The 23,936-nt window shown below is 36.0% G+C and overlaps 1 protein-coding gene and 1 pseudogene across 2 annotated transcripts in view; both read left to right on the top strand.

The window, feature by feature from the left end:
- PRIM2 (DNA primase subunit 2) overlaps nucleotides 1-23,936 on the top strand; it is a gene marked incomplete at both ends in the record, with an annotated part of 281,009 nt that overhangs the window by 180,401 nt on the left and 76,672 nt on the right. Inside the window, 2 exons of the mRNA XM_084228130.1 lie at nucleotides 8,892-8,964; nucleotides 13,237-13,422. Of these exons, the coding sequence (XP_084084256.1) occupies nucleotides 8,892-8,964; nucleotides 13,237-13,422 (259 nt within the window). The remainder of the gene's footprint in view (nucleotides 1-8,891; nucleotides 8,965-13,236; nucleotides 13,423-23,936) is intronic.
- On the top strand, nucleotides 15,847-16,936 carry LOC311167604 (pyruvate dehydrogenase E1 component subunit beta, mitochondrial-like; annotated as a pseudogene). Its single transcript has one exon. The product of its transcript is annotated as a pyruvate dehydrogenase E1 component subunit beta, mitochondrial-like (transcript).

Here is a 23,936-nt window from a genome sequence, read left to right as displayed (position 1 = left end):
GTGTTCTCATTTGGAATAACTGCAGGGAAAATCACCTGGGCTAACACAAGTGAGATACCATTTACTAGGGATTTAGCTGTAAAGAGAAACTCATTTCAATTTCAGTGGTGACAGCTGTTGAGTGAATTTTCTTATGATATCTTTCACAGTAGGAAATGATATATTGCAACTTTGTCTCCCTTGATTTCCACCCACCCAACAAATCCAAGCTGTAGGATTGTGCTTTCTAAAAGTCTGAATAGTATAGAGTATGTGGACAGAGTATTTTTTTTTAATGTCCAAAGTGGATGAAATTGTGATTGCAAAAGTGGATATATGGGTGATAAACAAAACCTTTGTTTTCTCTTCCTAAAATTGTTTTTCCATTTGTGCCATGATTACACCTGGCTTTATGTGAAATTGCATTGGAACGCGGTATACTTTTATAGAATGATGTAAGGTAGATTACAGTTCATTTTGAAAGATGTGTTAGCTTACCTTTTAATGGTACAAATAAATATGTTTCCTTGTTGCAGAGATCAGTTTTGATTACTTTTGATGGTTTCTTCATTGCTTTTTTATTTTATGCCAGTTTTTAGAATACGATAAACTGTACCTTGCCAGATAGAAGGAGTGAATAGTGTTAACCTTTATAAGTTCAAGAGAAGTGGGGAATGCTTGACAAAGACAGAAGTATGTTTTATGAACCTCAGGAGCTATCTCTTGGTGGGCAAAAAAGGGCAAAGAGATACTCCCTGATGTTTGCAGAAGAATTCTTTCTAGTCTGGCTCAACATGTTGCAGTCATCTACATACCCGCCACCCCCCACACACATAGCCCAGCTTCTTATAAATCAGAGAATGAACAGTTGTAATTAGGTGTTGAGGTTGGCCAGACAGCTCCCAAAACTCCCAAATAGAAATGTGTCTCAGCTCTGTTTTTCCCTAGAAAACAATTCGGATTACTTCCAAACTAATCAGAATTCAAGATTGCTTTCCTAATAATACAAATGGCAAACTGTGGCTAAAGTTGAACAACTAGATTCCCAAGTTAAATGTGAAAACAAACATTTGCAATAGACTTTTGGCATTTCCTTTAGAGGGCCTGTTTGCAGCTTGTATGCTGTTTGTGGCTGGCACAAACTGCTTTTAACTTGGCAGATAAGCTGGCTGTTCTATAGGTGTACCCAGTGCCCTGGAGAGTCATTTGATTGCCCCAGCGCATTGTGTCCTCATGCAACAGTGCCAGCCAGTCACAACATAATGATACTCCTTAGCATTATCAATGTGAGCCATGTACATAATTTTACATTATTTAAGTAAAATTAATTTTAGTAATTTATTTCACTCATGTTCAAAATGTCATTTCAACATGGCATCAGTACAAAAGATTGCTAATGAAATGTTCCATATTATTACTTCCTACTAAGTCTTTGAAATCCAGTGCATACTTACTCACCATCTTAATTCAGAATAAGCTACATTTCAGCTGCTCAGTAGTCACATTTGGTTAGTGACTACTGTATTGGCCAATGCAGCTTTACAAAATTGGATTCCATTGAAATTGCCAGGATTTCAGATTGAATTTTTGTACTTTGGAAATGTTCTAAAAATGTTAGTATAGACAAAACTTTCCAAATCATCAGGATTTTCAAGGTCATCTAAATTATTGTACTTTAAGTTAAAATATTTTGTTTGAGAGTACAAAAGAAACTAGGAAAGAAATACATTTCTCTTTCTAATTTTCAAGGGAAGAAACTGTGATGTTAAAAATCGAGGAATAAAACAACCACCAGTTAGACCTGGATAATGATGTTTACAACTTGAATGATAAACACTGACTCTTTTACGGACATCTAATTTTATTCTCATAACCACCCTTTAGGGGCGCACTGTTGTGGGTTTTTTTATGCTCCCTGTTTACTAATGAGAAAGTGCAAAAATGCAAGTTTCACTAAGTCACAGATGACTACTTGATTCTGAAACCTGGACTCTTAATTACTCTACTTTGCTTTTACTCCCTTTTCCTGTTTTGCCTCTGCCAATGCTTTGGGTAAATTGGTCTAAGAAAATTTATGCAAATGAAGAGGAGTTGCAGCTAATTCCTAACGTGTTGCAAGTATTCCACTACTCCTCCTTTGCTCCCTCAAGTTTTCATCAGTCCTTGGAAAAGGAGATGATTGGAGAAGTAATCACCCTTGAAAAGCTGACTTTTGCCCTCTCATTTTGTCATAAATGCCTGTGGCATTTATGTCGCAGTAGTGGAGCTCATGAATACCACTCTTGGCGCCAAGGTGTGATGATCAATCTTCTGCTAACAATCAATGCCACAGCATGAAAGGATTATTTTTTTCCTTAACCAGCTAATCTTGCCGTGAGACCCACAAATCTACTTTCATATAATTTCTTCTTTTTGTTTTCAACTCTCAGTTCAACACTCAAAAACAGTTCCCTGTTGAGTACCTAAGTGGTCATATTGATATTTGTGGTGCATTGAACAGGACTTAAATTTCTGTTGTTTCTGCAAGGACCAGGAGTAGGTCTGCTTTTCACTTATGAGTCACAGGTCGGATGTGTGCAGATGTATCTGGTACAGATTCACTTTTTATTTATCCACTTCATTCTTATTCTGTAAACTATACTTGTGTGGTAGTGTTTTAGGAAAACTGGAGTTCCATATGGGTGTGGTTAGTGGTGTCTTCCTGTCTCACATTCCCTCAGTCTCCTACCCCAATTAGATTGATTTAATTGGATAAATGATAGGATCATTTTAAATTTGGCTTTATAATTGCATGTTATGGATGTTTTGAAAGTCTACCTTTTTCTTTCCAGCATTTTATTTATTGAAGCTGTTAGCTTTAGTTTACTACTTATTGTGATTTTTAGTTATATTGGAAAACTAGCTGTGCTTACCTCTTACTGTTTAATGTGCATGATAACATGGAAGGAAAAAGTTACTCAGACGTGACCGATTTTTAATTAAGCTGCATCAGAGTTTATTGAACAAATGTTACAGTAAGGTGTTTTTCATTATGTAGCCATAGTTCTCTTATAGTGCATAATTTAACGTAGCACCATCACCTCAAAACAGAACAAAACAGATGAATAAGGACAAACATCAGATTGCTTTTGTAAGAGCAAAGGGTTTGTTATACCCAGTTGCAAAATTCTGCTTTCCTAGAAAATACTATATTGTATATATTTATTTTTAACGGTTTCAAACTTGACAAGCCTCAAATTTTTATTAAAATGGTGACTTAACATAGTGTTATTGCACAAGGAAATAGAATTTAAAGTTTGCTTTTAATTTTGTTAACTTTTTTAGACACTTGTGTTTTAGACTCTTGCTTCTATTTGTCTTTTTTGCCACCTAACTCAGCCTCTTTGTCTATAAACTATGGTTTAGAGATTTCTTTGGCTTTGCTTATCTCTTTCTGCCTGTCCATCTGATATGTACTAACCCTTCACAGCCTGAGAAAAATGGACATTTTATTATTCCAAAATGCCACCTCCTTATCATATGCTTACTTTAAAACTCTTCCTACAGCCTAAGAACACTCAAATCACATACCTATATGAATCTGATCAACATTTAAGAGAGTTTTAATGCATATAAAATTGCTTAACTATAAATGATAAAAAAATACTAAAATAACTAGGCCTTTGACTTTCATGTAATCATCACATCCTACTTCTAAGCCTTCAAGCTCAAACTATTTTCTGATTATAATCTCTTACTCTTCCAGTTTACTCCCCAGTCCCTCATTCTCTGATTGCCATTTTACCTCTTCTCAACCTTCCATGCTAGCACTCCAAGTCTTCTCTCCCTCCAGCTTAACCTTCTTTAGTCAGTCTTTACAGATATGTATAAAGTCATTTCAACAATGTTGCAATAACATTCGGGAACCCTGTAGTCTGTATATCTAAAGCATAAGACCATTCAGTGCCATTTCATTGATCAAGAACTTTTAATGTCACACAGTGCTTATTTTATCATCCCCCCTTTTTTGAAGAAGAGAGCTGTTCTTTGTGGGTTTGGGAATATTTTGTTTGAGGATTGCCGTGTGCCCATCACATTGTATATTCTGGATCATCTCTACATCCTTCATACTTGTGACTCTTGTCGTAAAGGAAGTGCTTAATAGGTATGTGCTGAGTGATTGAGGAGCTATTCAGAGGCTGTTGAAAACTGTGTATGTATGTAATTAGAATCTCTTCTACCCAGATGAGGAACAACAAGTGGGATATGAAAGAAGTCTCTTATAAAGTCTGACTGCTTATTGGCATTTAAAAAAAAAATAAAAGTTCATCCTGTTCTATCCATTTACTGGTACAGTGTAGTAATTGTTACATTTTAGCAAAAATAGACCCTTTTACAGCCCAGTATCTTCAGATTATATTCTACTATAATTGAATACTCACTGAACCACATCTTTATTGTTTTCACTACTTTTCTGACTTTTTGGTAACTTGAGAATACTGTGTTTTACCCTTAGTGCCTTTCACCTGACTCTCCTGCAAATAAACGATAATTTATGCAGAGAGTGCTAGGTAATCACTGCAGTTTCTACTCCCTTACTATGCATACTTACGGATGAACAAATTGAAGCATAGTCAGACTAGAATTTTTTCTTTTTTTACTGCACATTAGTAGCTACACTGAGAATTAAAGAAATCAAATCTTGACTTTTCAAGATTCTGTGATTAGTTAATCAAATATTCCTCTTTATATTTGGCAAAATAGTGATTAGCGATGTAATCTGAATTTTGTGGTTCATTAAAATCTTTTTTAATGCTGTATTGAAAAAAAGGCATTTCTGCTACATTTTATTTTTTTAGAAAGGATAAAGCAGGAAAGCTTTTATGCCTATTGGATCTTCCTTGTTAAAAACTGGGCCTAAGACACTGAGTATTTCTTTAAATAAAGCTGTGATTGTTTAAAGTGGACTGAAAGCAGTATTTCCTGCTGGGTTTGCATGTGTTTTCATATTTCATTGAACCAATGAGAAATTGGTTTTGCTCTTAAGATTACTGTAACTATTTCTGTTTCTCCAATACATTAATTAATGAATGTTCATTCATAAGAATGATTTATTTTTTCAATCATGTAAATAAAAATATATTTTGACAGCTCATTAGGGTAGCAGCTGCATTCATTTGGAGCAATATAATATAAAGCTGACTCTGAGCTTTGAATGTGGTAGAAAGATATCTGTTTTCCCAGGTACTGTTATTAATCCTATTGAGTAACATCCTTTGACACTTCCAAGTAAAAACTATAGGCCCAGTTTTATAAGCTACTATGAATTGTTCTTGAGAATTTTTATTCTTTTGTGGGAGCATTATTATTTTTTGTTCTACCTTGATTGTCCCCCTTTCTCCATCTATTGCCACCCCTTTAGGCTCTCATCTTTTCTTTTTTTTTTTTTTTTTTTTGAGGCATGTTTTATTTATTTATTTATTTGTTTGTTTGTTTGTTTGTTGTTTATACATGCACTGGGTACAGTCAGAAGCGCGGGAGGGTGAGAGAATTCACCAGAGCAGGGAGCAGAGCAGGCAGAAGGACCGAAGCGGGCAGCAGGAGAGGTCTACGAGCCATGTGGGACCCTCCTCCGGTGGCTGGGGAGCAGCCGGGGATCGAACCGGCGCTGCAGAAGCCGCGGACAGCTTCGCAACCCAGCGCTCAACCGCTGCGCCACCGGGGAGGCCCTCTCATCTTTTCTTATCTAGAATACTGCAGTATTCTTCAAAATTATTCTGATTTTCCATTGCCCAGTCTCTCTCCTTTCTAGCCATTTCTCCACATGGCTTTCTTTCTCAAGTGAGAATCTGATTGTCTCAATCCTGGCTTAAAATCTTTTCCTAGTTTTTTCATTGCCTTCAGAGCATTAGATATACAGCTTTTCAGGATCTACCTTTCTTGTATCTGAAAATTTCTCCCACCTCAGCTTCATCTCCTCATAACTGTATAGCTCAAATATGCATTAAATAGCCTTGATGTCAATTATAGTTCTGAGATACACAGCAGGTGAGGCTGGGAGGGGGTCAAAATAGGGAAGGAAAAGGCACAAGGGACTGTGGTGATCGTTTACAGGTGAGGTGGTAATGGCAGATTTTTGGGGAATATAGCTGAGGGGAGAAACAAAATATTGTACACAAATGAACAATGATGTAAGAAAAAAAAATAACCATGATGTTTAGTGATTACTAGCTCCTCTAATAATGACATGTGTAAGCCTCCTGATTATGAATCAGAGGAGAATTCTTAATCTTAATTCTAATGCTTAATATGTTTGTTTCTATTGTTTTTCCTCTATGAGTACCTTGCTTGTACTCCCTGGGCAGATGCCCATCTTCCTATTTATTAATATTCTGAGACGTGTGATGTCTATCACTTTCCTTGTATCTCTGTGTTGTTCTTTCTACCTACTAACGTCTTTACATTGATCACGCTGTCCTTTTACTTTTACCTTTTTTCCTTTGGTCTTCAGCCCTTTCATGTATTCTATCAAGTGTTAAGAATAAGCATTTTATACTGTCATTCATATGTTCTCTTTGTATGTCTTCTCTTTGTAGTTCTCATGCTGTATTCATCTGGGATGAGGAAAACATCCTTGTGGCACAGTAATTAGGTGACACCTCTTACTCAATAACTGTAATCCTGTTTGTCCATTTTTTTTTCAGGTTGTACATCATTTTAGAGGACTTTTGTATTTGCTAGTCTGTTTGATCTGACCAATTCATTTAGATGATTGTAATCATTTGTAGACTAAGAAGCTGAACTTTGCAATGGTCAGTGGAGTCGCTGATGTTGGCCCTCTCCAGGATCACGCCGCCTCCCTTCCCACCTCTTTTTATCTGCACTTACTGGTCAAGACAGCAATCGCCCTGTGCACTGGAATATGCTTTACTGATTTTAATAAGCACATTAACTGTATTACTTCACTTGATTTCCATCGGCATTTCTGTCAGTTAGCCAGACCTGACATTATTAGTGTTGTTTAAAAAATGAGGGTAGTGAAATCAGCCTTATTGATTTGGTTGAACTAGTGATTTAAAAATTGAAAACAAGAAAGGATTTCATCTCCTGCTCCTGTTCCCATTGTCCCAGGCTGCCTACTGACTGCACTGTTAGGTATATTGGAAAGTGAAATATGTTTTTTTTTGTAGGGTTCCACTCAACCAATCTTATGGTTATGCTCTATGGTAAAATGTAACATACTTAAATTAAATGGCGAGTGTTGGTTTAATTTAGCATGGGTTTTGTATACCATGCTCTATGATAAAAGGGCTAGATAGAATCCAGTGATAGATTAATTACTCAAGAGAGAAATAATACCAGAGGCAAGATAATGTACTTCAGGGTGTGGAATCCTTCTGCGCCACTCCTTGGCATTCTGCTCATCCTGTTCTTGGAGTAATTCTCAGACCATTATTAGCCTTGTAGAGAGAGGGCCTCCAGGAGGGCCAATCTACACTTCCAATAACTTCCTAGCGAGTTGCAGTCGCAACATCCCCAGATACAATCTGCTTCTTCGTCAACACCCATTGTTTAATTGGTACAGTTGATTGATTGTAGGGATGACAACCTTTCTACAGAGCACCTTCTGTGTGAATATTATTCAGTGGCATAAGTATCTAAACCAAGCAGGTAGAAAGTAATGTATGGACTTGTTTATGATTGTATAACACTGTACTTTACAATTTTCCTCTAGTTGTGGAGTCGCGTAGGCTATGGTTTGGTTGTGGCTGTCTAGGTAATCTAGCAGCTGTTTGTCACTTCTTCATTACCAATTGCCTGCATCTGAATCAGTGTCTGCAGAGTTGGGCATGGGTATGGCCGTCTGTCAAGGAAGTGAGAAACAGCAAAGGTAGCCTTAGGCAGTATGTACCAGGTTATATGTCTTAATTTATAAATACTATTATTGGAAAATTTATTATAGATAGAAGATGCCATATTTTAGTGAAGAAATAGAGGCTTAAGAATCAAAAGGCTTGAGTTTCTCCTGCGCTGATAGTGTGCTCCCAGATCTAACAAATTTCTTCTTGTCTCTGAACCTCTGTTTCCTCATCTGGCAAATGTCAAATAAAAACACTCTTGGGGATGTTGTGAGGATGTAATTAGAGAATATAGATAAGGACTCTTTGCACATGTAAAGTATGCATTATTAATGTTATTAAAATCACCATTTTAGTAGTGATTATAAGATGATAGGTCCTTCCACAAAAATTATGTCAGTCCAGACCTATCAACATGGCAAGGCAGACATTATTTCCTTCACTTGACAGGTAAGGAATCTGGAATATAGAGTCTGAGTATAATTTGTTCAAGGACCCTATCACCAGTAAATAGTGCGTATGGAATAAGGAAGATCAAACTGGGAAAATTGTAGAAATTAATCAGTTATTCCAAAGGGAAATTCCATTAAGCGATGATAACTAAAAGGTGCTTGTATTTAAATATCATATACATTTAGAAAAGGAGAAATGGAAAATACCAGGTGTATCAGTTTGCTAGGACTGCCATGGCAAAATATTACAGATAAGCAACAATAAGGGATGATTTTCCTGATTTAAGCTCAGTTTCTTCCTTGCTGCCTTGCTGTTAATAAAGGACAATTAGTAGAAATTTGATCTTTAATAATAAGTTGCATTATGCTTCTGTGAGATGGAATGGCACGTACTCTGGAAATCAGGATATCCAGAGTGTCAGTATATTTTTGTATTATTTTGGGGTACGTTACTCAAATGTCTTCTAATAAATACCTTTGAAACACTTGGCCATGTTTCTGCTAAGGTGTTTTCTTGTTCTGACCCTATATTGAATAAAAAACATTTCCTTTGAAATTATCATAAAAATTGTTTTACAAATTCTATTTTAACATTTTGTTCTTTTTTTTTTTTCTTTTTTAGTCATTCCTACACTGGTCAAGATTACAGTACACAGGGAAATGTTGGGAAGATTTCTTTAGATCAAATTGATTCGGTAAGCACCACATCCTTTTAAACTTAGACCTTTGTATTAGTTAAGGAAGCACAGATTTTCTTCAACTGAGGATTGTTTTTGGGTGGGGAGATGGGAGAGAATGTTATTTCATTGCTTGTCAATAATTTTTAAAGGAAATCTCATATGCTGTACATGAGGTTTATGTTTTTTCCAATCATAGGAAAATCAGATTTAATCAGAAAATTATCATTTTATAAAAACAGTCTTGAATCAATTCTTTTAAATAATGATACCTACGAATTGGTATTTATGTTTGGTATTTATGTTTGAATACCATATACATTTAGAAAAGGTGAAATGGGATTGTTTAGTTTGCTAGAGCCGCTGTTGCAAAATACCACACATTAGGTGCCTTAAACAACAGAAAGATGTTTTCTCAGAGTAATGGAGCCTAATATTCCAAGATACTGGAATCAACACATTTGTGTTTTCTTGAGGCCTCCTTCTTTGGCCTCTTCTTGCTGTGTCCTTACATGTTCTGCTGGGCGCACATCTCCCTGGTGTTGCTTCCTGTTCTTAGGACACTAGGCACATTGGAACAGGGCCCTAGCTTATGAGCTCATTTAACTTTAATTACTTCTTTAAAGGTCCCATTTTCCAATTCTGTCACATTCTGATTTACTGGGTGGTAGGATTCTCCACATGTGAAGAATTCGTTCTGTAACATTTAAAGGATCATATCTTTCCATCCATCCATCCACCCACCCATCCACCCATCCACCCATCCATGAATGATAAATAGCTACAAAAGACTCCCATCCTTAGATTGCCACTACATTATTAGACAGCTTATTTTTATTTCATCTTATGGTTTCATAGTAGAATGAAGAGTATAGTGTACTTTACTATAATTTGTAGAATTTTTCTTTACTTCATAATGGCATTCCCACTGTATCAAATAAAGGGAAAATAAGCCAGCCATAAATAATCTTTGATTAAATAATTATCAAATTATTTACAGTAAGTTTAAAAATGGTATATACCGAGATTCTAATGCTTGGGAGCAAGAGTTACATATAATTAGGTGAGTAGGGAGAAACCACAAGTTATTACAGACCAAAGTGAATAGGTCATCTTCGTATTTGCAATATTATAATCAAATACTTGCAGTTAATATACCTAGAAATAAATAGAATTGCCTGCCTTAGTTGATTTGAAATTTGTTCTCAAGGATCCTTTACTTTTCTCAAACAGTTAAATCACCTCTAACAATCCTCCTTGACATATAATGTGTGTTTATATTAGGTGAATGGTTGGAGGTTAATCCTATTCCTGATTCTATTAAGATGTTTTCCTATTCATAAGCAAATGTGAACTTGGTTGGATGTTATGGGAGGATATGGAAGTGTAATCATTAATTCATTTAGTAAATATATATTGAACCCATCAATTATGTACAGCCAGTATGCCAGTGGATACAGAGGTGGTAAAACAGAAAATGCCCCTAGCTCGTGGCTTTTCTTTCAGGGAGGTAGGCAACATAGTAAGCAGTAGATAAGCAATGCAGTGATCAACTTGGTTAGATGCTGTGATGATCATACTGGTGAGTCTGTGCCTGAGGTGTTACAGATTTGCTTTATCTGAACTTCTTCCTAATTCTGTATCTATATTGCCTTATCATCACAATAACATGTCATTAACACATCTCTCAATTTCTTCTCCATTAACACATTTCTCAATTTCTTCTCCAAACGTTGCCTTTAAATTTTTCTTCGAATTGAAATCTGGTTCCCTCAATTTTGCTGTTTTCCCTTTGGTCTCTTCAAATGGACTGTTATTTCCCTAAACTCCATTTGGTTATGGGATGAGTGTCTTCCTTGGTCTGTATTCCTACTTCCAAACCATTTTTCTGCCTTCCACTGGTAGAGTTCTAGATCCTTAAAGATCTTGTGATCATTTATACCACTTGATCCTTCCTTTAATTGCTGGCATCCCTACCCCCAACTGCTATCATTACAGAATGACTTTAGCACTAAGTCTTTCATGGTCTTTTGTACTAGCACTACTCCTGTTGATGTGCTTGGCCTCTGCAAATATCCAGATTGATAATTCACCCCCTATCCTGGTCGTTTAATCGCTTTATTTACTCAATATCCATGAGCATGTCTTTCTGGTTTTTTTTTTTTTTTTCCCTTTTCTTTTTTTTATGAACTCTAAAGGGGTTAAGACTTGTTCTAGGAAACCAGACACCTGCCCATTTATTCTGCTGTCAGACGGGAGGAGGTAGTGTCTTCATTCTTCTTCTCTTCTGTTTGTGTGAATTGTCCTTGGCTTCAGTGAACCTTAACCTGTAGAGGCCTTTTGCCTTTCAGCCATTTTCACACATGCTTGTAACTAAGCTGAAAGATTTAATTTGGAGGATGCTTTCATGGACATGTTCCATGATAAAACAAGAAAAAAATGTTTTCTTTATCAGACTATGTCAGTCTTCTAATCATAACCCAGCACATTTAGACTAAAATCCAAACTGATTATTTTGACCAATACTCCATGAATGTCTGTCATTCCAATTTTTCCACTCTAGCTCACTCATTGTGCTCACTCTAACCACATGGGCCTTCTTTCTACCTCTTGCGCATACCCAGGTGCCTTCCTTCTCCTGCTCTTTGCTTTCATTTCTTTGACCTGGAAATAGCATTCATGGATTTTTATTTGATTAGAATCCTACTTGAAATATATTCCTCAGTTCCAATGCTACTGCTCAGAGGTGATTCCCCAGCCAGCCAAGTTGAAGTGTTCCTCTCCAGTTCATACTTGATTTATTTCTATTTTATTTCTAGTGCTTTTGGAATCAGATTTTTTTTTTTAAGTCTGAATTTATTGTCTAACTCCTTGCATTAGAATGTAAGTTCTTTAAGGACAGGTTTTTTATTTTTTTTAAAATACTTTTTTCTTCACTGTTGATTCCTCAGGGCTGTACTTACGGTATTGTTCAGTAGACCTTTGGTGATTGAATGAGTAAAAAGTGAAGGAAATGTGCCAAAAGAAGCTTTTGTTGCACTGGGTCGTGAGGAATGATTGGCTTTGGCTGGATGGCATGAGGAGAGGAGAGAGTGTACCAGGCAGGGCCCGTGGCTTGAGAAAAGTTGAGAAGGAACAAAACATAACTGGATAATCATGGATTAACCCAACTGGCCCTAACCCAGAGGGCTCTTGTTAGCATAGTAACAAACGGGACATTTTTACACTTTCCTCAGAGTGTTTTCGTGGTACTCGATTTATGCTCTTGCTGGAGTCTTCATTATATGGTTGATTACTTGAGTTTAACTTATATAAAATGACACTCTTTTTCCTTCATTTAATTGAATTAAAGAGCAAGATTATTTTTTGTTCATCTCATTTCCAACCACAGTAAATATTTGTGCTATAACATATTGAATAGTTAGCTATAGACATCAATGGAAACTTGCATGTTCATGCTGAGTATTCATTGATGTTTCGGATTAGAACAATGTTTAAGAAAAAGTAATTTAGTAATATTTGGGAGGAACAGGAATGGACACATGAGAATGGAGTGCAAGGCTTCCCAGTAGTGCTATCTAGGGAGGATCGAGTCCTGAAAGAATGAGGTTGGGATGGAAACATTCATGTAATGACATAATCAGAGAGATGGAGAATGGATTAATGGTTGCCAAGGGCTAGGGTGGGGGGCAGGATGTAGAAGGTAGGTGGTGATGGCTATAAAAAGGAAACTTGAGGGAACCTTGTGGTGGTGGAACTTCAGCATCCTGACTCTGATAGTGGTTGTATAAACCTACATGTGGTACAATTGCATAAAACTCAATATACATATACACACAGAGGTGCATGTGAGTGTTGCCGAGGAAACCTACTAAGACTAGTGGGTTGTATCAATATCAGTAGCTTAGTGGTGGCAATATACTATAGTTGGCATAGTACTATCTTTGGGAGAAACTGGGTACATGATGTTTCTTTGTATTTCTTGCAGCTCTACATGATGCTATGTTATCTGAAAAGAAAGTACTTGATTAAAAATTAAAACAGAAAGGAAATAAGTGAAATAAACTTGAAGTTTATTTTATTTAACCCAATACATCAAAAATGTTATTTCAACATAAAAATATTAGTAAGAAAAAAGAGTTCATCTGCAATCACAGTAATACTACCCTTAATGGCTTTTGTTTTTAATCCCTTATTCGACTGAATTTGCAAATTAGATTGAATTTGAAACAAATATTGTTGAAGACTGATAAATCTTCCATATAATCATGAATTCTTTTTTTCTTGTAGCTCTCTACCAAATCCTTCCCACCTTGCATGCGTCAGTTACATAAAGCCTTGAGGGAAAATCATCATCTTCGTCATGGAGGCCGCATGCAGTATGGCCTCTTCCTGAAGGGCATTGGTTTAACGCTGGAACAGGCATTGCAGTTCTGGAAGCAAGAATTTATCCGAGGAAACATGGATGCAGACAAGGTAATTGAAGTTTTAATTTTAATTTTATCCCCAAATAAAACGTCTATTTTTTTGAATACACTGCTAAAATTGTACTTGAAAATTCTGAGGGAGAGACATGGGTCTACAGTTTTATTTAGCTTAAAAGAAGCTCCCATAGTATTCTAGTATACTCTATATAAAAGATAAGGAAAGTTTATTCAAAGGTTAGGATTGAAACAGCAATGTGAGTTATAAAGTAATGCTTTTGAGAAGAATTTTCTGTTCTGTAGGTGTGTGTGATAGTGACACATACTTGTGTGTGACTGCTTTTTGAGTTAATATATAGGAATATATAGGTTTATGTAATATGTACACACAAATATATAATTATAAATTATATATTTATAATCTCATTTTCAAGACTAAGAGCTATTGAGAGCAAAACAAGTAAAAGCAATTTGAAATATATTCCATTGTGTTATGCAGAATCTTTCATAGAGCATCTTTAGATAGACAGTAACCTGAGAACTACCTTTAAATCTATCCATAGTACTAAAATACTTGCTCCTATTCATCATTTCTCTTTCACAGTATTAGCTGATAATATTTTATTTTGGAAATATGGCCTCTTGTCCCTTTTAGGCTATGCCACTCTGATATGAAATACATTTTTTATTCTTTATTTGTTGGTTCTTCCTAGGAAAGATAATTTGTAGAACAAGGAATATTTACTAAGTAAATTTTATGACATTTTATCATGTCTTGTTTTAGTTTGCTAGAGCTGCCATAGCAAAATACCACAGAGTAGGTGCCTCATGCTATAGAAATTAATTTTCTCACAGTTCTGGATGCTGGAAGTTCACGGTGAAGATGTTGCCTGAATTGATTTCTCCGAAGCCTCTCTCCTTGGCTTCCAGACAGCTACCTTCTCACTTGACTTTTTCTCTGTTCTCTGTGTTCACTTTCCTCATGTCTTTTTCCTCTCCTTATAAGGTCACCAGTCATATATGATTAGAGTCCCACCCTTATGCTCAAATAAACTTACCTTTCTAAATGCCCTATCTCCAAATGCAATCACTTTGGGAATTAGGAATTAGGGTGTCAATATGGATTCTAGGAGGACACAATTTAGTCCACAGCATATCTGATTTTGGAAAATTAGAAAAATCGACCTGTCTTTTTTTTTTTTTTTAAGATTTATTTATTTATTTATGCATGTGTGCATGCAAGAGCTGGGGTACAGACCAGAGATTGTGGGGGGTGAGAGGATTCACCAGAGGCAGAGTGGGGAACAGAACAGGCAGAATGAAATACACTGCTGAGGGGAGCAGCGGGTGAGACAGGAGAGGTCTGCTGCGCCATGTGGGTTGCTCTCTGGCCGGCCAGGGATTGAACTCATGCTGCAGTGGCTGTGTATTGCTTCATAGGCTACATCCCAACCCCTTGCACCACCAGGGAAACCCTACCTGTCATTTTCTTAATCATAAATAATTATTGTCAATGTTTTAGGCTTTTTTTTTTTTTTCCAAGATAGCTAATATCATGTTTTCTCCCTCTTGAAAATTGACATTGTGTTATGGCTTTCCCCCATGTGGTTGAGCATATTTTAGAAATATCATTGGGACTAGTTGCATGACAACACATTCATTGAAAGTGATATAATTTCTTTAATCATTCCTCTACTACTGCTGGCCATTTGGTTATGTCCATTTCATTCTGTCATAAATGTTATTGCAACCATTATCTTTTTTTTTTTTTTTTTTTAATGTTTTATTTTTTTTTATTTTATTTTTTTTTATAAATTTTATTGTTATATTCCCCATACAATTGCAGCCCCCCATTCTGACCCCAATCCCTCCCCTCCCGCCCCCGCCCCCCTAAAAGTGTCTCTGGTTCATAGTTTTTTGTTGATTTGATTTTCACTTTCTTATAGTTATTCATTTTCCTGGTCCCTTATTTAAGTTTTCTAGATTCCTGCTATGAGTGAGACCATCCGGTATTTTTCTTTTTCTTTTTGGCTTATTTCGCTGAGCATGATCCCTTCCAGCGCCATCCATGTTGCAGCAAATTGCATGTGTTTATCTTTTTTGAATGCTGAGTAATATTCCATGGTATATATGTACCACATCTTCTTGATCCAGTCATCTATTTTTGGGCATTTGGGTTGTTTCCAAAGCTTAGCTATTGTAAACAGTGCTGCTATAAACATAGGGGTGCAGGTGTTCTTTGGAATTGATGTTTCTGTGTCCTTTGGGTAAATACCTAGGAGTGGAATTGCTGGGTCATATGGAAGCTCTATGTTTAGTAGGTCCAGAAATCTCCACACAGCTTTCCACAGTGTGCAACCATTATCTTGAGCACAAAAATTCTTGATTATAGTACTGATTATGTCCTCTGTGTATATACATACATACATATATACATATATATGTATATATATATATATATATATATATATATATAAACCAGGAAATAAAACTACCTAGTGAACGTCTAACAGTTTTAAAGTTTTGATGTGTGCTATGAAATGCCTAGAAAGGTTTAAATTAGACAGAGGACATGGTTAAAATGGCATCAAGGACTAGACTGGTATGGAGACCCTTTCCACTGGACCCAAATCAAGGAATGGATGAGCATCTGGAAAGAGATGAGGTGGTATTGCTGCTTGGACAAGAAGTTGTACAGTGTAATGGATCATACAAAGTTAGTCAAGGCCTATGGAAGAAACATGGAGATGAGAGGGTCATAGATACTCCTGTATGTGAGATGGCCTTTGCTGGAATTGCTATAGATATATCTATGGATCCATTGTGACCCATTTGTGAATTTATGACCTTCACTTTCTCTGTACCAGTCACTGACCAGGTTATTAACTCATCTGCTAAGACTTACCACATATCAGGGGGCCTTCAGCCTGTGCCTTTAGTCTCCAGGGAGCCCAGTGGCTCCTCAGTGGGTGTAGCTACGCAACACTTACAGTGCCTTGCTGCCTGGTATGGGCACTGCCCTGTCCTAAAGGTGGTCACCCTCTGGAATTCAGGAGATGCAAAGGGACTTATTAAGTCATCCATTTGGGCTAACAATCCAGTGGTGGTATTAGAGAACGAATTGATGTATGCAGTTCCTTTTGAACTTCATTCAGAAGGGTAGTCAAAAATTTTTATGATTCCTATTGGAAAAGCCAAAATAGAAAGGGAAGGGGCCCATGCAACTGTAGTTGCCCATTTGAGACAGTGGGCCACTGCTTGGAATCTGCAGCATTGCTGTCTAAGGGGAAATTGACTGTGAGGTGATAAATTTGCATACTATTAGACCAATGGACATTGAAACAATAGAAGCAGATGTCATAAAAACAAATCATCTCATAACTGTGGAAGGAGGCTGGCCAGAGGTTAGAATAAGAGCTGAAATTTGTGCCAAGATCTTGGAAGGCCATGAATTCAATTTCCTAGACTCTCCTGCAGTTTGTGTCACTGTTGCTGATGGCCCTTTGTGTTATGCAAAGATTGTAGAAGACAGCTCTATAATTAAAAGACATCTAGTTTGGACTTGAATTTCAAGTCATTGGGATTTACTTAAAATACTGACACTTTACCTGAATTGTACTGTAATACCTTGGAACTCATAAAGTCATTTAAATCAGCCACACAGATGTTTTTGTACTGGGACGTTTAAATGTCCTTGTATGTGGAAAAACTCTGCATTCTCCTTTCCTGTACTTCATGCTTTTTTGGTCTGTTACAGCTATCATGTTATTTAAGACAAATAAGAGGGCTTCCCCTGGTGGCGCAGCGGTTGAGCGTTGGGCTGTGAAGTGGCCTGCAGCCTCTGCAGCACTGGTTCGATCCCCGGCTGCTCCCCGGCCACCGGAGGAGGGTCCCGCATGGCGCGCAGACCTCTCCTGCCGCCCGCTGCTCCCCTCAGCAGTGCACTTCGGTCCTTCTGCCTGCTCTGCTCCCCACTCTGGCTCTGGTGAATCCTCTCACCCTCCTGCACTTCTGACTGTAACCAGTGCTTGTATAAATTAATAAATAAATCTTTAAAAAAAAAAAAAGACAAATAAGAGGGTAAATTTACCCTTTCACTGGAAGGACAAGATATAAATGTGGCAGAGTCCTAATGAAAGATATATCCAAAAGAGATATATGTAAAAATAATAGCATATAATCTACATTTACTGTTCAATTGTTCTTATAAGGAATAAAGGAATCCCTAACTATGAAAAAAAAAAATAGACAGCAAGCTCTGTGAAAATGTTCCTGTTACTATAGTCATTAGATATTAGTTTAAAATGTTGTTTTGGTCTTTCTATTAGGAATCTTTAAATTGAGATATTGATATTTAATATTATATTAATTTCAGATTTTCTACATAGTGATTCTATAGTTGTACATATTATGAAATGATCACTAATTAAGTCAACTTCACATCCATCACCACACAATTGCAGTTTTTTTCCCTTGTGATGAGAACTTTTAAGATTTACTCTCTTAGCAACTTTCAAATATACAATATAATATCATTAACTATGGCCACCAGTACATTATACTCCCATTTTTATTAGGAATTTGATGTATTAAGTAGGTGAGTTTATTAGAGTTCTCCAGAGGAACAGAACTAATAAAGTGTTTGTGTATAAAAAGAGATCTGTTACAAGGAATAGTTCATGTGATTTTGGAAGCTGACAAGTCCCAAGATCCGTAGTCAGCAAGACTCCCCAGGAGAGCCGATAATGTAGTTTCAGGCCAGATGCTGTCAGACCCAAGCTTCAGGAAGAGCCACTGTTTCCAAGGGAGTCCAAATGCAGGGACAAACCCAGCTCAAGGCACTTAAGTAGCAGGAAATTCCCTACTACTCACAAGAGGGTCAGCCTGTTTTCTATTTAAGGCTTTCTAGTCCTTTGAGGACCACCAGTGTGGAGTGGACAGTCGGCTTCACTGATTCTACCAATTTAAATGTTAATTTCATCCAGAAACATCTTCACAGACATACCTAGAATAATTTTTAACCAAATGTCTAGGCACCCTGTGCCCAGTCAACTTGACACAAAAATTCAAGAAGATACCTACCACATTGGAGAATATCCTTGTACATCAAACATCCAACAAAGCATTACTATCCAAGATCTATAAAGAAATCACAGAACACAACAAAGAAGAAAGTAAAATAGTCAAAAAATGGGTAGATCTACCTAGACACTTACCCAAAGAAGATATGTAGATAGCCATCAGGCATACGAAAAAATGCATATCATCATTTATCATCAAGTCAAAATCACTATGAGATACCATCTCACACCCATGAGAATGGTCCAAATCAAAAAGAGCAAAAACAAGTGTTGGCAATGCTGTGGAGAAAAAGGAACCCTTGTGCACTATGGGTAGGAATGTAGACTGGTCCCTCTGAAAAACAGTATGGCCGTTTCTCAAATATTAAAGATGTATCTATCATGTGATCCAACCATTCCACTCCTAGGTGTATTCCCCAAGAGTGCAAAAACAATAATTTGAAAGGATATATGCATTCCTATGTCTATTGTGGCACTATTTATAATAGCCAAGTTATGGAAGCAACCTAAGTGTACAAAAAAAGATGAGTGGATTAAGATGATGTGATACACACACACACACACACGACTACTATTCTGTAAAAAAAAATAATGAACTCTTGCTATTTGCTACAACATGGAAGGATATGGAGGGGATTATATTAAATGAAACAGATTAGAAGGCGATAGACAAATAATGGATGATTTCACTAATGTGTGTAATATAAAGAAACAAAGGAACAGACAAAACTAAACCAAAACCCTGTAAATCTGACTGCAGTACTGAAGCTCCCAGAAGGCTACAGTGAGGGTTGGGGAGCTTGGGTGGAGGGTATCCAATTGACTGTGAATCTATGCCCCTAAATCACTTAAGTGTTGTTACCATAATCCATTGTTACCTCACATAACCAATCACATAATCCATTGTTACCTCAATGAAAAAAAAATACAATTTCAAAAAACTGATCAAAGGGAAAAGAAAAAAAAAATGACCATCAAAATAAATACCTACTTATAGAAACTTGAGTCATGATTTTGAAGTGAAAGAGAAGAGGGCTTAAGTATTTTGGCTTGGTTTATTCTGTAAACTAAGAGGGTAAAAAGGAAAGTGAGAGAAGGGAAAATTTCAAACGTTAAGCCTTTGGCTACACCTCTTAATTGATCTGCCTTATTTTAATGTGTATCTGGGATGGCCTATGTATCAATGTCATTAGTACTTATTTTCAGCCCATGCGTTAGCCAAATTTTTTTCACATGGAATTTTTATTTTGCAATGTTGAAATACTTTCCTTCAAAAATTATTGTAAGTGAAAATCAATAAATAATTTTTTACCTTTCTAGATAATATATAGCAGTCTATATTTTCATTAGCTTGTTATTGATTACAGTAAATATGTTATTTTGACTAAAAGATTCTAGCTCTACTTAGGACTGTGACGGTTGAGTGTTCTGTGGTTAGAGTCTGTCTTTGTAAGCAATAGTTGTGTTCAATAATAATGGGATGAGTTGAGAGAGAAGTAACTAAAAATTATAAAACATGATGGTGAAAGCAAAATACTGTTGAGATACTGCGGAGTAAGGAAGTTATTAGACTGGATCACCTTAGAGAAGCTTCTTGAAGATCAGTTTCCATTTAGGTTTAAAGGAAGTGAATGACATGGATCAGCGGAGAGACATGTGAGGACAAGAACACGCAGTGAAAGAGGAAAGAGGAGAAAGTAGGCAAAGCTGTTTACGCTTCCATTTGAGGTTTTTCTTCTATTACTTTATAAGACTGCTGCATTATGTTATAAGAATACGACAGTTCTTCCTTTGTTACTATTCATTCACTGTTCTTTTTGTTGTTGTTAGCAGATTTAGGAGTTGTCATTTAATAATCTCTGCTTTCAGACTTCTCGAATTTTACCTTCTCAGTATATCTGAATACCATTTTTATTTGGATGCCTACTGTACTCCTGAGGATAAGGGATTTTAGTATTAAGACATCAACCATTTCCAACATTGTGTTTTATGAATGGTCTCTTGGCAAACTAATTGCTTTAGGGTATTCCTTACTCCCAAAATATTAGGTTTCATAATGTAGGGATTTTATTCTTAGATTTAATTGTATTGAGTATGAATATTTATGATATATTAAAAATTTAGAAATGAAGGCTTTTCAATTACCCTTTTCAGTAGGGGGTGGGGACATTAGGTTTTCAAATAAGTTCTTTGGATTTGTGTATGATTCTGCAACAGATACTTGAAGGTTTGAACATTTTACTCCTTAAATAATTTCTTAGATTCCTAAAATAAAGGTATCTATGCTTTATACAAATAAAATATATTTAGCCACAGTAAGGTTTCATGCATTTTTTTTTTTCACTTGTAATTATAATTTACATGCCAGTCTTCTGGAGTAAAAAACCTTACCCTGTGTGTAAGAGATACAAATAATCAAACCTCTATTTAAAGCATAAAGTACATGCCACTAAAATATTCTTTCACTTGGAACTTGGATATTAAATCACTCCAGCCACTAACTTTGTTGAGAATTAAATTGACCTGGATAATTCTTCTATTAAATTCAAAGCCATGTGTCCCCTTAATCAGTTTGCTTACAGTGTTGTTCTGAATTTTGACCTAGCTCTATTGGATGTTAAGCAAAACTTAGATCATGTACATTGTATATAGCTAAAATTCCTGTCCCTGACAATAGCATACTTAAAGTCTATCCAACTTGCATCATGGTGTAGAGACTGAAGTTATTAAAAATTAATGCCAATGGGTTAAATATTTGGAGTGTGAATATATGAAGTATATTTGTTGCTGGGGTTTTTGTTTCTGTTTTTAAGATCAGTGGTTCTCCCATCAACCTCAACATCTTCTGGAAATTTGTTAGGAATGCAAACTCTCTGGCTCAAACTCTAGGGGTGGAGCCCACAGTTTGTGTTTAACAGGCCTTCCAGATGAAATTGATGCAAAGTAAAAATCCAGAACCACTACCACTTTCAGTTCATTTTTTTTTAATTGAGGCCACATTGGCTTATAACATAGGTTCCAGGTGTAGTATTATACATCAACGTCTTGTATGAACTACCTTTTGTTTACCTCCACAAGTCTAGTTTTCATTTTTCACTATACAATTGACTCCTTTCCCCAGTTTAGTCATCCTGCTTTCCTTTGTGATAACTACTATTTTGTCTTTGTAATCTAAAAGCTTTAGTCACTGGTGTTATTTATCTCCCACATATATGTGAAATTTTACAATGTTTTTCTTTCTTCATCTAAGCATAATAACTGTTAGGTCCATCCAACTCTTGGATAATATAAAAAATGGTGTGATGAATTTAGAGGTGCATATATCTCATAGAGTATATATTTTTTTAATTTTTTTTTCTTCTGGTAAATACCCAGAAGTGGCATAGCTATCCTGTGGAATATCTACTTTTAATTTTTTGAGGAAACTTCAATACTTCCTTTCATAATGACCACACCAAATTTACCTTTCTACAAACAATATACATGATTTCTTTCTTTCACTTCCTCTCCAACACTTGTTTCTTGTCTTTTATATGTGCCATCAAATGTTCATTAGGAACCCAAATATCAAGGAATGTCATGAGCCATCATTGGCACCAACTTTCTTTTGGAGCCTTGTAATTGTTAATGCAAATTTTCACAAGCTCGATGCAAGTTTTTACCTTTATGGAATAAACAGTAGAATATGGCAAAAAATGCAGAGTTTGGTCTTCCATCTTCAACTTGTTGTAAATCTCCAAAACACAACCAAATGGCTCAATTACTTTACAACGAAGCTATAACTCTCAGTTGTCAAATGACTACCAATAACATAGATGTGAATGACTCTAGTACTTCCAAAAATGAACTAGTGCCATCTGTTGCAAAAACATGTCATGACTTTTCTGACAACCCAATAATCAGCAGATTGAAAAATACTAAATTTGTTACTGTTGGGTTGTGTGGGTTCTTTATGTATGTTAGATATTTAGCTCTTGTTGGATATATGATTTGCAAATACCTTCTTGCATTCAGTAGGATGCCTTTTCATTTCAGTAAGTTTCTTTCACTGTGCATCAGCTTTTTAGTTGAACATAATTTCAGTTGTTTACCTTAGATTTAGTTTCCCTCGCCAGTTGAGTCAAATCCCCAAAGGTATCTATAAGACCCATCGTCAAAGAGCATATTGCCTATGTTTTCATCTATGTGTTTTATGATTTCAGGGCTTACATTCAGGTCATTAATCACTTTTGAATTAATTTTTGTGTATGGGGTTAGAGTTCCAGGTTCATTCTTTGCACATGATTGTCCAATTTTCCCATTACCATTTCTTGAAGAGACTTTCCTTGCCTCATTTAAGCTCTTGGCTCTTTAGTCATAAATTAGTTGTCCATTATTGTGTAGGGAAATTTCTGGGCTTTCTCCTCTGTTGCATTGATCTGTGTGTCTGTTTTTCCCCCTAAGATCATGCTGTTTTGTTTGCTGTCTATTTGTACAAAGTTTGAAATCAGAGTGTTATACCTTTATTTTTGTTCTTTTATTCCCCCCTCAGGATTATTTTGGCCATTCAGTCTTGTGTAGTTCTAAATAAATTCTATAATTTTTTTTGTTCTATTTGTGTAAAAAATGTTGTTTGGGTTTTGATAGGTATTGCATTGAATCTACATATTACTTTAGGTAATATGGCCATTTTAGTTATGTTAATTCTTCCAGTCCATGAGCATGGAATATCTTCCATTTTCTTATGCCTTCTGTTTCTTTCAACAGTGTTTTATAATTTTCATTTAAAGGTCTTTCATTTACTTGATAAATTTATTCCTAGTTATTCTTTCTGGTGTGTAGTAAATAGGTTTACTATTTTTTTCATATAGAAATGTCACTAATTTCTTGTATATTAATTTTTGTAACCTTCTACTTAAGTGTATTTGTTTATAATTTCTAAGAGTGTTGGCATTTTTTAATGTATATTATCATGTCATCTGCAAATAGTGATAATTTCACTTCTTCCTTTCCAATTTAGATACATTTTATGTCTTTTTCTTCTGTAATTGCTCTGGCAAGGGCTGCCAGTACTGTGTTGAAGAATAATGGTGAGAATGGACATCCTTGTCTTGTTTCTGATCTTATCCCATTGAGTGTGATATCGGTCATGAGTTTGTCATATGGGAAAAAAGGGAAATTAGATTCCAATTTTCCTTAGACTGGTTTCCAGCAGAAATAGTTTGTTTTAGGAAATGTTAATGGAGTGGATTTCCACCTTCCTTGGAAACACACAGGGAGGATTGAGTTGTCTGATTTCTGGCCTCCTTTTAGCAGATATATTTGTGTTTTCATCTGCTTTTCTGTGTTGGGGTTCTGTGTAAGATTTCACTTAAAAGGAGGATTTTGCCACTTAGAATAGTTTAAAGTTATACTAGTCTGTTATTTGTTGTGTAGAGTTTAGGAAAATAGATGGGGTTGAGGTAAGAGAAAGGAGGGATATCAATGACAAAATATAGTTTGCTTT

The sequence above is a fragment of the Talpa europaea genome, assembly GCF_964194135.1.
Source record: "Talpa europaea genome assembly, chromosome: 2".
Lineage (NCBI taxonomy): Eukaryota > Metazoa > Chordata > Mammalia > Eulipotyphla > Talpidae > Talpa > Talpa europaea.
The sequence above is the reverse complement of the archived record's forward strand: the minus strand, read 5'-3'. Positions and strand labels throughout refer to the sequence as shown.